Source organism: Zeugodacus cucurbitae, chromosome 6 (genome assembly GCF_028554725.1).
Source record: "Zeugodacus cucurbitae isolate PBARC_wt_2022May chromosome 6, idZeuCucr1.2, whole genome shotgun sequence".
In the NCBI taxonomy this organism is placed as follows: domain Eukaryota; kingdom Metazoa; phylum Arthropoda; class Insecta; order Diptera; family Tephritidae; genus Zeugodacus; species Zeugodacus cucurbitae.
Genome location: NC_071671.1, coordinates 66192832 through 66208488, shown reverse-complemented (window position 1 = coordinate 66208488; position 15657 = coordinate 66192832). Strand labels below are relative to the sequence as shown.

At 34.3% G+C, this 15657-nt stretch overlaps 1 protein-coding gene across 1 annotated transcript; it reads left to right on the top strand.

Moving 5' to 3' along the window:
- The first annotated feature begins 13752 nt into the window (after positions 1-13752).
- LOC105211682 (glutathione S-transferase 1) lies at positions 13753-15349 on the top strand. The gene is made up of 3 exons (XM_011183254.3): positions 13753-13863; positions 14224-14347; positions 14700-15349. The coding sequence occupies exons 2-3, from the start codon at positions 14250-14252 to the stop codon at positions 15286-15288; spliced, it is 687 nt and encodes a 228-aa protein (XP_011181556.2). The 5' UTR covers positions 13753-13863; positions 14224-14249; the 3' UTR covers positions 15289-15349.
- The last annotated feature ends 308 nt before the right edge of the window (positions 15350-15657 follow it).

Sequence of the window (15657 nt, the reverse complement as noted above, 5' to 3'; positions counted from 1 at the left end):
ATGTTACATAGATTGTTTCATTATATTTATTGTTGTGCTCCCAAGAAATTTTTGTTGAGCTCTAACAAAAATTACCATCCAGTAAACACCGCAATCACTTTAATGAGTTTGGTCTTCTAACAGCATCCTCAACAATACAAGATTACACGAACAATACCGAAAAGACATAAAGTATTAGTGAAACATACACTCGCAGACTTTACACCATCGGTGATTATCGCTTAAATGCCGTTAACCATGAATGCTTAATTACAACTGCCAACCGCTGCTAATAGTTATTATTTCAGTAGAGCCATTGTTAGAAACTTGTCACAATGGTTTCAGTTGCTGTTGCTGCTGAAGCGTTAACTGTTGTAGGCATTTGCATTTGCCTAAATGCTGTCATTACTGTAGTCAAAATACAAGCCACAAACTGTTGAAACAATGTAAAGTTAATAATTACAGGGAGTGAGAGCAGAGAAATTGTAAAAGCAACAGTTGAATAAAAGGAATGCGTTCTTAACGCACTAATAGTTGAATATATATGATAGTACAGTAGAATTAAGATGAAGATGGTGTGAGTAGGAAATAAGTTTAATTGGATCAGATGGATTCATCTAAGATGAAAGAAAGTAAGCGTTTAAAGTAGTAGATAATACTCTGATATTAGAGGTCAAATTGAATGTGATAGAACGATTGTGTGGCTGAAGAACTCACCCAAATTACCATTATAATGTATAGAAGTATAAAGTAGGACGGGAAGGACGATAGACTTGTAGAGTTTAGTTTTTGTTCGTGGACGGTGTCAACATCCGATGAGACGTCACTAGGAGTTTTCGAGAAAAAGGTTATGCGGAAGATTTATGGTCCCTTAAACATTGGCAACGGCGAATAGCGCAGAAGATGGAATGATGAGCTGTATGTGTTATTCGACGACGAAAGTGCTCCAACTCTGAAAATGTTCGATGCAGTACCCACTGGTGGAAACCGAGGAAAAGGGAGGCCTCCACTCCGATGGATGGACTAAGTGTAGAAGGACCTGTCTTCACTTGGTATTACCAATTGGAGCCAAGCTGCCAAAAGGAGAGAAGCGTGGCGGGCTGTTGTGGACTCGGCTCGGCGTCCGGGTGGTGGCTCAAACGCTTTGGGCCACCTAGTAGGTTCCATTGGCTACCATTTGCGCCATTGGTAGCGAACCTAGCGTTAGAAGAAGCGTGTACCATATTTCGATGGCGACCCAATGATGCACCTTTGGTGGTTTATACATGTTAGTGCTACCGAGCACTAACTTTTTGGTCCATCCACCATCACTCCACGATCACCGGGAGCGTGACAATCGACAAAAAAAAACGATTTTTTCACGACGCGCAAATGGGGTTATACGGGTCGTATCAGTACCATTTCACCAAAGTGTTAGGGTAAGTATACCAAAAATGGTACCAAAACCAGAGGTAAGTAGGGGGGTGGTGGTAATAGAGATTTCCCATATTCGCAAATCAAAGAGGTCCAGTCTTAAAAATACATAAAATATCATCGTAAATAGTATTAAAACAATAAAGAACAATGCCTAAGGAATATTGGAAGAAACTCCATATATTTGAGGGATGAAGACTTCGTATCGTTTCAATAAGAAGCAGCCACTGCAATCACCAAAAAGGTTTCGTCGGACGAAAGCTGTCAGAAAATGGTTTGGGATGACAGTAAAAGGAATTTATCGAGATGACTGAAAGTTAAGGACTTGTTACACGTTACTACATGTTTAGAATTCTCACTATATCGTTGATAACACAGTCTATGAAACTAAAAACGAAACACTTAAATTCACCAAACTATTCAACCATTTACTGCCACCTTTTATTACTCATAGCACTAGAATATGAGAACAAAGAGATAAGCCGCAATAACAAAGCAACAAAACAAAAGCCAACAGTAATTCCTACACATAAAGGAACTATATACTCGAATGTATGTGTACTAAACAACGCTCAATTAAAATGAAATCATTTCAGTTTCATTAATTTCCTGCAATCGACTGTTGCTCATCGCCACAATCCCCATGCTGCGGCAACGGCGAACGAGCACAATGAAACGACCGGAAGATATAAAATTGTGTTGACAACAATTATGGTGATAGCGACTGTGGGGACAGTAGACAGGGTGGCCAACTACTATGCGCGGAGTGAGACTTGGTGAAGTTGGTTGCAGTGAGTGGCGATGTTATTGATTTCACCACTAATTTAATACAGTTAAAACGTTTGCATTGCATTTCCTGTCAACTACCCGCCAACTAAGCAACTTCCCACCGTTCAATTTGTCACCCTCTGTTGTTGCACAATATTTGCTGCGCATTAATTAAAGGCACTGTACACATATATTTCCATTGTCTGCAACAACTTATTTATAAACGTATAACTAAAAGTTTTGCAATCCTTTTACACACGCATTATACAGCGACAGGATATTTAGTTGTGCTCCACATCGAACAATGCCAACCACGATATCTATGTATGCGGGTATGTGCTGTAGCACCGTTATTTATTTGTTTGCATTGAGTTGAGGCAACAACTCCCTCATTGTCCTGCAAATAACGGCTCACTGTAAAATGTATGGCGCTAAAATTGTGTGCGTAAATTAGTTAATCATATAATTTATACGTTTGGGGAAGCGCTCCAGCACAAGGCATCTATTACGATTTAATGAAAACGAATTATTTGTAAACAACACATGGGGAGAGAAATTAACTTGTTCGTGTAGTTGCATGTTCATTAACTCATATTGTTCGTAGTTTGTCAGGGTTGACAGATAAATTTGCAGATGCTGATAAACTCATTAATTGAACGTGTATAAAATAGTTGTCTGACATTTCACTCTCTCTCTCTCTCTGTCTTACTTCAATATGTTATTAACCGGTGGAATCTTTAGATTTATGAGCAGGTTTTGTAAGAGATTTAAATGGTGAGGTTTCAAGAAAATTTTTTGATTCAATTTAACTAAAAGTTGTCCAAATTACCTACTGTATAAATATCAGAAAATGTGTGCAAAAAAATAAAAAAGTTTAAGTTTTAAGAGAGAATCCAGGTCTAATCAATTACATTTTGTGTTAAGAAAGCTCAAGATTGAGTTAAAACACTTCGTAAATATTAGCTCTAAGCATTTAAGTATAGTGAAGAAATTGTAATTCTTTAACTGTATTGGATGATAACTGTACTTTTGCGAATAAAAAAGATATATTTGTGGTATTGACAGGTTTATGATAATATGATGTGATCAATATTCTAATTTTTCGAAACTAAGTATTCTTCTCGTTATAAAGCCGTATATTATTGGTACCTTTGGAATCCTTAGAAACTCATTTTAAGTTTCCAGAAAACCATGCATACATATTCAAAACCATATAACAGAAATTTTATGATAAGATCCTACAAGATATCTATAAATAGACTTCCAGCTTGAAGTGCTTTATGAGATTCATAAAAACTATGTGGAGAATATTATTCTTCCAAAAAATTAACTGTTTTCATATCAGGTCTTTATTATTATATTAAATTAGTAACACTACGGAGTTGAAGCTCTGTGAGGGTTTTGTTTCATGGGTCATGAGAATCAACAAACACAATTCTTTTATTTTTGCATAAAGTCAACCGAACTCCATAATTTACTAAACAATATGAACATGAAAAGTTGAAAAAAATGTGTTCTCATAAATTCTAAAATATACATTAATAGTTGCTACCTTTCTCATGAATGGTATTTCTGGTCTTTTGTCTTTTCTTTCTTTATATTATTTTATATAATTTGATTCGTTCTCCTTAATAACATCACTTGCTTATTTCTCGCATAAATGTAATCTTATTTATGGAGCCGTGATTTTTATTGTCAATAAAGTAAATTTGAAGGGGCAAAATTGACGAAGCTATAATCTAACGGTACTCATAAACTAAGCACTCAGTTGAGCAGATACACCTTGACCTTTAAACGATAACTAGCTAATGAAACGGCACATCATTACGAAGAGTTATATGACTTTACAAAGAGAGATTCACAAAGACCTTTTAAATGCTAGAAGAATAATAAAATTATGCAAAAATATTTATCTCATTACACCGATAAGAAAAGTAGAACGTTGGAAGTAAAATATGAGTAATAAAAACTTCCAAACCTTTACTTTTTCAGCTTTTATGACCAAAAACGGTTAGACATTGAAAGAAACCAAACAGGAAGCTTAAATATTCACTCAAAGTGCCTTATTTTAGAACCCTCAGCATTTTTTGGAAGTTTCGCACTTTTAAAGCATTACTAGGGTGTTGAATGTTGTTAATTTTGGGCTATAAATAAATACCTTTTTGCTAGAGACGCAGAGATTTATGACTCTAATCCAGCGGGTGCGTGCATGGACGAACAATCACTCAGCGCCTAACTTAATGATATTTAATAGAGGCAGCAGCGGTGATTTGTGATGGCTATATGAAGAACAGGAATAGAACAGTGGTGAGCTAGTATCGAGTGGAATGGCCGAAAGGAGATAATGTCCATGTGAAAAGCTGGAAACTTCGTGCAAGTTAGAAAAACTTGAAAGCTAAATGACACATGATGATTGCCGACTGGCGCTAAGTGCTGCTAAAGTGCTGTAATTGGGTAATTATATAAATTTTCGGTGGATGAAAGCAGACTGTTGCGCGCTTTGATTTAGATGGGTACTTAAGTGCGCACTTCATTGAATGTTGATGGTGAGATTTATGAGGAAGAAAATGATATGAGAACACTCTCTAGACAAACTTATTCTTTGACTCGCAAAGGAATAATTGAATTAAAGAATAACTAAATAAATTGCAAAACTTCGAAGTCTTTACACACTTATTACCACTTCAAGGAACTTAATTATTTTAAGCGATTTAATTTAATAAAAACCTCATTTAACTGAGTCCGTGTCTAACGAAAATGCTTTAATAGAATTAATAAATAAATGTATATACAATGTATATTGAAAGCTCTCAAGGCAACAAAGTACCAAAGATACAAAGCCTTGTAAAATGAGTAACATAAAAGGAAACCGCAACATATCTAAAGAATAGCAAATGGCCGTATAACCACAACTGAATACAAGTAGCTGCATATATATACTCGTACGAACACAACAGGGAGCCATATACAAAAGGATATGAAAATTGAATTGAAGGGCAATTTGAAGTGTTCCCTTCGGCTTGACCAACATGTCAGCAACAGAAACAGAAACAGCAACAGCAGCAGTATCAGCAAAAGCTGAAAGCACTAACAAGAATAGAGCACTCTGCGGTTACACTGACCGAGCAGTAGTGGTAGGTTGAGACCTTCTATGCTCGAATGGCAGATGAGAAAGGCTTTTTATTTGCTAATGATACCAGCATACATGTGCGCTTGTGTTAGTTGTTGTTAGTGTTGGTGTTTGTTTAGATGCAGCAGGTGGTGCCTGCAGAGTTAGATAGCTCGATTTATTATATTTACTAGATTTAGAGTAGATAGTAGATGGTATGATTACCATGGTTGTTATTAAATACTTTAGGGCGGAAGACGATGTGCGTTCTAGTAGTTGTTATCAAAATTATATTTGTGCTTAAGTTTTGTTGGGGAAAATATTGAAGGCATGCTTCTTCGTAGTTTGCTAATGAGTCTACTGGGAAATATCATCTTCCGTAGTATAATTTTGAAGACTTGGTTGACTAGATCGGTAATCAAGGGTGTTCCTGAACTAATTAAGAGTAGCGAATAGAACAAACTGTACCAGCTGAATAGCTAGTTAAGCTACTCACATCTCTCCTTCAGGACTTACAGAGTATTTACTTGCTTGACTTTGCCCGACACAGACCGACTAAGAGCTTTTAAAACAAGCTTTTTTAGATCATATATTGTTATAATAGTGAACCCATCTCACAAAAAATATAACATTCCAAAGATTCTTGGTAGAGAAAAGTGTCCAAACTAGACATTTCTTTATTTTAATGAACAGTAGACACAGATTTATATTCTATTCGTAAACAGTATCATCGAAGATACTATATTTTGATTAAATATTGTTCGAGTTTTAATTCGACGGCTTATTTCAAATATACTCGAAGAATCTATCAACTTCTGCTTCTGCTTACAAGAATACTAAAACCTTAGTTTGCAAGGAAAACTATAAATATAAAAGTTCTTTATGAAAATAAATGATTTGTAAAGCATAAAAAGATGCTGATTTCTTACACATTTTACTACATGCAACTGAAAGAAGCGACCGTACATATCTAAGTCAATTTCAACAACCCACGCCGACAAGGCTCAACTAAACTTCTTACTTTCGTAACAAATTCAAGTATTAAAGTGAGATTAAATTTTTTATGCGACATCGCAGACATGCTGATGAAATCGATTGAAGCAACAGCAAAAGTTAAGCATAACAAGCACAACACCAATATAACAGCAACAGCAACAACATTGTACAACATTGACCCAAGAACCGCAATGCAATTTTCTTCAACTGCGCAGCGAAGAGATAAAAAATCTCCACACACAAGTGTTAGATCGTAAGCGACTTGATTGTTGATGCAACAACACTTTATCTATATGCGTGCGCTTTACTGTTACTATATTACTTTTATATTTATTTCGAGTTTTTTCATAGCGCTTTTGACAGTTTGATCGATGATTCATGACTCCCGTGCAAGCAAACTTTGACATCGTAAGTAAGCAGCGGACAACAAAAAAGTGCGCAGAGGAAACTTGAAGCATCAACTAAGATAAATTTATCAGCAGTTTTTCTTACACGCGAGTATAATGGATGAGCATGTACAACAATTCGTGAGAGTTTGTCGGGTTATGAAGACGGCGCGCAAACGACAGCTGAGCGAAGATAGAAGAAAGAAGCCTTACATGAGTGCTAGTTTTGAATAAAAAATGATTACAGCACGTGAGTGTTTCGAAGATAATGCGATAATGTACACAAGTTTATGTATAAATATAAGTGTGGATTTAAGGCACTGCATTCAAAGTGAGGACATTTTTAAACTCACATCCATCTCCGTATTCATATTAATATTCATATCCACATTCATACTCATATTAATGTTTATATTCATATTCATATTCATATTCATACTCATATTCATATTCATATTCATATTCATATTCATATTCATATTCATATTCATATTCATATTCATATACATATTCATATTCATATTCATACTCATATTCATATTCATATACATATTCATATTCATATTCATATTCATATTCATATTCATATTCATATTCATATTCATATTCATATACATATTCATATTCATATTCATATTCATATTCATATTCATATTCATATTCACATTCATATTCATATTCACCTTTTTTAGTCTACTGGGCATTCACTTTCGTCTCTAAAATTTAACTCACTTATTAAGATTAAGCTCAAATTCCACGCAAACCCAAATCTTGGTATCAATCAACTTCTCAACTTTTCCTACATCACTTCAAATCAAAGTCATTCCCCATCAGCATAACAATCATACGCACTTTACTTCGCGTTACTGCGGCGCATGCAAATCCATGCATATTTATTCCGCTTTCGTAGCTATAAAAGCAATAATCGTCGGGCAACCTGATAGCTTTAAGTACTTTCCGTAGGCACTTCAACAGCAATTCACATCACAGATTCGTTCAAGAGATACGTTCATTCAATCCACTCGGACTATTTTCGACAATCAATGCACGGCAATGCCGGTAGTCGTTTTTTGGGCAGCTGAACAAATGACAATGATATCCCGAAATGTTGCTGCTAAAGTGTCTTTTCATTGTTGTACTAGTCAATATTATTGCAAATGTATATATTTGTAGTTGTAGTAGTAGTTGCTGATAATATGCGCTTCAGTTGAAGCGAATTGCGCACGAAAACACACATGAATGTGAGCGAATTTGGTGAAAGGAAAAGCAATAAATACAATAAACGCTGAATGGTTGGATAGAGTTCAACGGGTGAGAGTTAGGATCACCGGACCCTGTCACTGTGAGGTGAGCGAGGCGTGCAAGGTGATGGCCGCTTAAGCCTCTTTCCGCTCGGCTTGCTATAATTTGACTGCTGTGGGCGCTAAATCCCGCTGTAGTATTACTATATTTTGGTGAGGAAATTTTTCTTTATTGGATTTCGCATTTATTATTGTGACTTATGCTGAATTTTCGCCTTCTACCCATGACTCACGACATGCGCGTCTTTGGACTATCGTACGCAAACCCTTGTCAGGCGTGAAGAACCGTACAACAATCCATTTTCATTTCCATTTTCCTTCGCATTTATTTATTTATTTCTATGGATTTCTATCGAATTTTTTGCCTTTCACTCGTGGATTATCAAATGCTCAGTTGCTCTGGGGCAGCAGCAATTCATTTCGTCTGTGCATTGTTGTATTTATTAATGTGCTGGGGCCAAACAGCACCTTTCTGTCACGCTGCCGCAGTGATTTGTGAAGTTGTATATTGCTTGTATTTATATTGTATATGTATATTTAATTGAGCTTTTGTATTAGTATGTGTGTTGGTGTGTATGCGCTTAGATAAATGCGCGCCTTCCCTACATTATTCTGAGTTGCCACTGCGTATGAGTGACCTTTTGTATGCACAGCCGAAATCTCAGCGTATTTTCTTTCATATTTCACGCATTCGTGCGTGCAGGTGTGTTTTTATGATAGCCAACGGCAGTTATTTCTCTCATATTTCATCTTATATCTGGCTGTCTGTGTGTGTATGTGCAATGGCAAATTGTTAGTTTTCTCTTTAAAATTTGGCCACATTTCATCATGCGTCATTACCGTAATAACCAAGGTTATGGGACTCATAATTTAAGCAGCCGAATTTTGGGGTACTATAAATAATGTTGTTGCTCTTTATATCCACACAAGTTTATTATAGTAAAGGGATAGATGGTAATAAGACTTAAAATAAATAATCTTCAATTTATACAATTTCCTCAGCTAATATACACCGCGTAAATGACATATTTAATGCTTCAAAATTTCAAGGACTAAAAAGGGCAAAAATTCGTTCCCCGTGTCTCGTTCAGCTCTAAAAAGTTCAAGTTTCGGGATTCAAAGAAACAATTCAACCCTACTTAACCATATTTTTATTGATAGCTGCATAGCTACTCCAGATTTTGTGCTTTTATATCGCAGAAGTATAATCTGAAAGATCAAAGCTTTCAAAATATGGTAGGTAGTATAATGTCTTGAGTACTTTAAATTTCAACCTAGAGAGATAACATACAGAATTTCTCTTGGTATATTGACGTTATCTTTCTAGTAAATATTTGGCCAAGTTATCTAACTGTAACCCATAGATACTTCAAATACCATGCAGCAGTCAAACATGTAGGATTCTGTGTATAAACCCTTATGGAACCTTCCGATCGTCCTAGAAAATATATAACATTTCGAAAGAACAAAAATATTGGTTATAGGACTATACCAGTATAACCCATGAAAAAGTAAGCGATTTTCGTGATTTTTTTTTTAAAGAAAGCATTCCATTGAATGTTTGGAATTTTTTTGGATATAATGAGGCATATTTTGCGCTATATTTTAAGATTTTTCTTTTACAAAAATCTTGAAAAATAACGGAATTATGAGTTGTCTTGGGAGCTACCAAAAATAAAAGTTCCCCAACTACTGACATGACTTCTCCCGAATTAGTAGCCCAAACAAAAAATTCAAAAAGAGTATTAAATTTGAAGATATTTCCTATACAATGACCTACGATTTGTGAAAAATATCCAAAATTATAATAACAAAATGGCGTAGTTATGAAAAAAATTCCGTTTTTGAGGTAAAAAAATGGTAATTTTTTTAATGCCAAATTGACAATTATCAACAAATCAAAAGGTCGTAGGTCATTGTATAGTAAATATATTCAAGAGCATTCAGTTTGAAATTGATGTCGATCGGTCAATTTCTCGTTGAGTTATGATGTAGTTATGATGCAGTTTTGAGGAATGTCGTTTCGAGAAAAACGCGTTTAAAGTTTCGACTATAGAAGACATATAGAAACTATAGAAATGACCTTACCGCTTTCACAGAATGTTTTTGAAAGTATATACTCAGAAGAAAATAAAATTATCGATTTTTTGAAAATCTCACACTGATATAGCCTCTTAAACGATGACATTTTCAAAGAATATTATGAATATTATTCAATATTAAATATTATTGTGACCAAATGTATTTCAATCAAAACTTCGAAACAAATTTCACAATTTTACAGCCAAAATTTTAACTCTGACAAAAATTCTCTGAATTTGCATTTTCTGCAAATTCCTTCCATTAAAAACTTAAATCCATCAGAACAACTTGACTTTCTTGGCGATATCCCAGACATGCTTTATTTAAATTCATTCAGCCAATAAGCCAATTTAGCACAACTAACAGCTGAACAATGTCATTACGAAGAAGAACGGACTATTGTCAAACCACAAAAATGTATTCACAACACGAAGTACCACACAAAGAGCACAAGCAAATGCAAAATACTCATTTATATATTAAATATATATTATATGTATATGAGTGTATATTTGAAAAGCGAGAAAACAAAAGAGGAAAAGTAAAAAATTAAAAAAATAAATCCTGTTAAATGCTTACAACAAAACAAAGAGGAGAAGGTCACAGCAAAATTAGATTTCTACTTAAAAAATTGAAATGTTTCTGGAGAAGGCTAAATATTACCCAAAGTAGTGCTAAAGAGGTTGCTACAGCTCAATACCGCTGTTTAGTTTGGGTTAGCAAGCAAATTGTGGTAAAGTGAAGTTCTGTGTCATTACATAAGTTTTTAGTACTAACTGGTGCGAAAAGGACAATGCGAAAGGAAAACGCCGAAAAAGGTTACGCAAAAGGGTCAACACTAAAGTTGGGCACATCTATTTTATTTCATTTTGGGTTGCCATTAACCATTAAAAATATTGTAAAGGGCATTTAATCGATTAATTAGCTAACATTTTCCAATGGCTTGCATGTTGAGTGCAGAGCATTCACTTGGCGTTAGTGTGCGTTTTAGTTGGAGGGGTTTTGGATTTGAAATTCTTAGAACATTTATTGTATGTTTGTAAATATTTAGTACAATCTATAAACTCACCCAACAAAGTTTTAAAAAGTTGTTTTTTTACTTTCTTTGATACTTATATACAGACATAAATATATCTGGAAAAAATACTTTTGTCAACTTGAAAGTACACCAGCAAATATTTAATGTCGCATGACCAGCTCAACGCTAAATCTCTTCACTTTACTTTCTTCATTATTTACTCTGTCGAAGTTTCATTTGTTTAAGAAGTAAGAAATTTAAGTCAGAGGTTTAATGTTGAGCTCGTTTTCAATATTTATGTAAATTTTTGTCACCTTTTAATTTTTTTTTAAATGAGCCACTCTTTGTTCTTTATATTTAGGAATCTCTCTCTCACTCTCTCTAGACTGTTGAATACAGAAAGAGAAAGAGAACATTATCATACGATTTTGTAAGATATTTTTACATATCTTCAATTGTTACTTGTTGAAATCCCTGAGCAAAAGATTAAAATTTATGTAGAGAATTCTCAATTTTACTTAAATTTCTCGCGAAATCGCCGAACTACCCAAATACCCACAGAATGTCAGTCATACGGTTTAATTGCTAATTTGTTTGTGTGGCAAGCTCATTGAAATGCAATATTTTGCACGAAAGCGTCGTCCATTTTGTTGTGGAAATATTGTCAATTCATAAATCAAATTTGCATTTTAATTAAATCGGTGGTGATTGTAGCGCGAAAAGGCGTTCACAAATAAATACGAGCACATATACAAAGGCACATAAATAACTGTGGTATACTCGTATGTAAGGAAGAACGTTGCGGAGCGGCTGTGACGAAAGTCTGAAAAGTCAAACAAGTTTCAAATTAGAATAGGGGGGTGTGGGAATTAAGTTAGTTCAAATAGCGTTTGAGCGAAGTGAAATTAAATTAAATTTATTTACGTTTAGAAGTTTGAAATAATAATGGCAAAACAAATGAATTTCATTTGTTGAAATTTCAGGACATTTTCAAAAGTTGCCTCGCAAAAATCAGATTATCGCTGAGAAGAGTCCAGACCACATTTTGAACTGTTTCTTTCGTCTCGATAAGCATTGTTATAAATGTGATTTGACAACGGGTGGCAGTGAATTTGACAAATATTAAGCGAACATACCAAATATTATATTAACAGTAAAAATTTCTGAATTTGAAATATGCGGTTAATCTGTAGAGGTATTCAAAAACGTTCACACCCTTTATAACGACCTTTACAAAATAAAATAAAAAAATTATAATGCCAAAATTTATGACATGACTTTTTGGCTAATATAATTTTCATTTGTTACATCTAAATTTTAGTTTAATTGTATATAGTATATGTAAACCGTTCTCTGTCTGACATTTCAATGCCACAAATATTTATAATCCTAATAATGTTTTTTTCTACCCGTTGCATAATTTTCAATATTTCGACTTATCAACTAATAGAATATTATGTACCATTAAATATGAGAACCATTTCGCGTGGCATTAAATTCAATTCACTTTTTGACGTTGAAATTTCTACGAACAGCAAAAGTAATTATCGATCACAAATCGCATGCAAATCGTATTACGAATTCAATCGTAAGCAGACTGTCACCAGTCAGCCTAAAGTATAATATGTTTAAAGAGCTATTAGCTATGTCAACTGATAAGTATATTACTAGGAATTCAAAGAAGATAAAAAAAATCAAAGCTAAGGTATTTAGTATTTAATAATTTGTCTAGAAATTGTTGAAGTGAAGGAATTTGGGTGCAAGCTTTTTTGTTCCTTCTTTAATTTTTTTACAAATAAAGTGCAGATAAACTAGACGTTTTTACTATGTAGAACTAAGAATTATTTGTCTTCGTAATTCATTGTAGAATGTTGCCCTTCAGTGTTGGATTCTTAATGAATCAGCTTCACTTAAGAAAGTTTCGCAACGTAACTGGTCATAATCATTGGATTGGTTCGAGCTCTTCTAAAACTATTTAATAACTAGGCAAATACATAATCTCAAAATATCTTTATATGAATATTGATGAACTGTAATACCCTGAAACCAGCAGAAATCGTCTATATTCCATAAAAAAGAAATTTAAGCATACTTTTAGGGCCTACATTTAGATGAACAAGTGTTTCAATTATATTTACTAATTTCATTTTAATCTAGTAATAGCGGCCCATAAATACTTATATACTCTTCAATAAATTAATTTATAGGCATAGATAAATATTATCGCTGAGTGACTTATGCCAAGAGAAACATCTAGTATAGCAGTATATTCTGTTAAAGAGAAAAAACAAAGCTTCATTGATCATTAGTATGGTTGCCATATTTTAGAGAAAGTATAGTTTCCTGTGTTCGCGTAGTCGTACCAAATATAAGATAAATCAGATAGAACTAATTCAAACAGAATTATTTCAGCATCATGAGATTTGGAGCCGCAGATTAACGAGTAAGAAATTGGCGAATCGAAGATGATTTGAGTATATAAATATATTATAATTTCCAAAATTTAAGCAGATATATGAGCTGACCCATTTTATACAATTTATAATGTTTCACCTTTGTCTGAAACACTATCATATATGTATACCAAATAATTTTAGTAAACAAAGCATTTTCTAACACAATGGCAACACTGTTAATGAGCAACACAGCAATCTCTCTCACCTTCGCATTCATAAATATGCTCACTGAATGACGTATATCAAGAAAAATAAGAAGACCCAGTTAATCAAATATTATGTTTTTTGTGTACTCAAAAAGTAGCGGTTCGTGTGGTGTAACGTTCAGTTGCAGAGTGAGCAGCAAAGCAGTTAGGTGTGTGTGGAGCGTTAATAGTTTATGAATTAATTAATTAGAATTATTATTTTCATAGTTTTTATACGTTTTTGTTTCTCTATACAACGTGTGTTATACGCTGTACTCGATAGCCATATGATTTGCTACAACGATAAAACAAAATGAAACTTTAGAGAAAGTCAAGTGAAGTGTGCAAAAATAAAAAATATGTGCATATTATTGTTGTTGGCACTTCATGTGTTGTCCAGTGAATTTTTGAAGTGGCATTAAGCAAAATATATTTTTTATATTATTTGCATTTACATACATATCTACTTTTGTTTGTGTAATCCTTTTAAAATAACAAATTTTGTTTCTTTTATCACACAACGTCAACAGTATATCTAGACAACTATTTGGTCAACATGTCATCGAAACCAGTTCTCTATTATGCGGCCCGCAGCCCTCCATGCCGCGCTGTGCTGTTGACAGCCGCCGCTATCGGACTGGAATTGGATTTGCGGTAAGTGTCGTGATGGTTATCACTTCAAATGTAAAGCAAAATAGAGTCGATAGTTGGTTGCTACTGCGAACGTAGAATACGTAACGTAATTAATCGTAGAAAATCAATAATCAATAAACGGAAAGAGTTATTTATTTTCATATTAAAATCAACTTCAATTTAGGGATATACATTGTACTCAGTCTACATTTGAATTTGTCTCTCATGGTTGTCGTAACGTAAACGTTCACATAAGCGACTATTCGCACATTAATCCCTTACTTACAAATAGGTTATTAGCTCACTGTCATTTAATTGCTAATTCATGCAATAATTTCATCTGCTCTCTCACTCAAATTTTATAAATTCTCAGTCCTACAAACCTCAAAGAGCGCGATCATCTGACACCTGAGTTCCTCAAGCTCAATCCACAGCACACCATACCGGTACTGGATGATAACGGCACTATCGTTTCGGACTCACATGTTATTAACGCCTACCTTGTGGACAAGTATTCACCAGATGAGACACTCTATCCCAAAGATCAGCTGAAACGTAGGGAAGTGGATGCACGTCTCTACTTCGATGCCGGTCATTTGTTCCCACGCGTTCGTCTGATGGTCGAACCGATTATCTACTTTGATGCATATGAAATTTCACAAGAGAAAATTACATATATGCAGCTGGCCTACGACGGTTTGGAGCGTTGTCTCGCCAATGCACCATATTTGTGCGGTGAGCATTTGACTATCGCTGACTTGTGTGCCGTCGCTTCGGTATCTACCTCAGCGCTCTTTGCGCCCATTGATGAAGAGAAATTCCCAAAGCTCGCCGCTTGGTTGAAGCGTTTGTCGCTCTTGCCTTACTACCAGAAGAATAATCAAGACGGCGCCGATTTGTTGCATAGCTTTGTTACAGAGCGTATGGTGGCGAATAAGAAGGCGAAAGAGGCTGAGAAGTGAGCGTTGATCGAAAGTGAGTGTATTAAGAAAGCAGTCTAATAAAGAGCAATTTTGAAAGAGATTATCGATTGTTTGTTTTTTTTTTAAAGAGACTCTAAATAAATAATTGTATTTTTTGCAAAGAAGCGTTTGTTTTTTTTTTTTTTGTAAAGTATGGAAAATGTGCTTGTAATATGTGCTATGTAATATAGTCAAAATTAACTGATTTTTGAAGTGGTCATATCAAGTAATGCGTTTGACTTATCATCTCTTTCATGTCGGTCCAGGTTTATTCGAAAAACCGATCTTCAAAAAAAAAAATTAAAAATTTGAAAAGAAACCAGAACTTACTTGGTATACACCGATTAACCTTCACGAATCATTAACTTT

Excerpts from the sequence above, each read along its gene's own strand:
- LOC105211682 (XM_011183254.3), top strand. The coding sequence starts at position 14,250 with ATGTCATCGAAACCAGTTCTCTATTATGCGGCCCGCAGCCCTCCATGC. Across the intron at positions 14,348-14,699 it reads GGACTGGAATTGGATTTGCG|TCCTACAAACCTCAAAGAGC; the intron begins GTAAGTGTCGTG and ends ATAAATTCTCAG.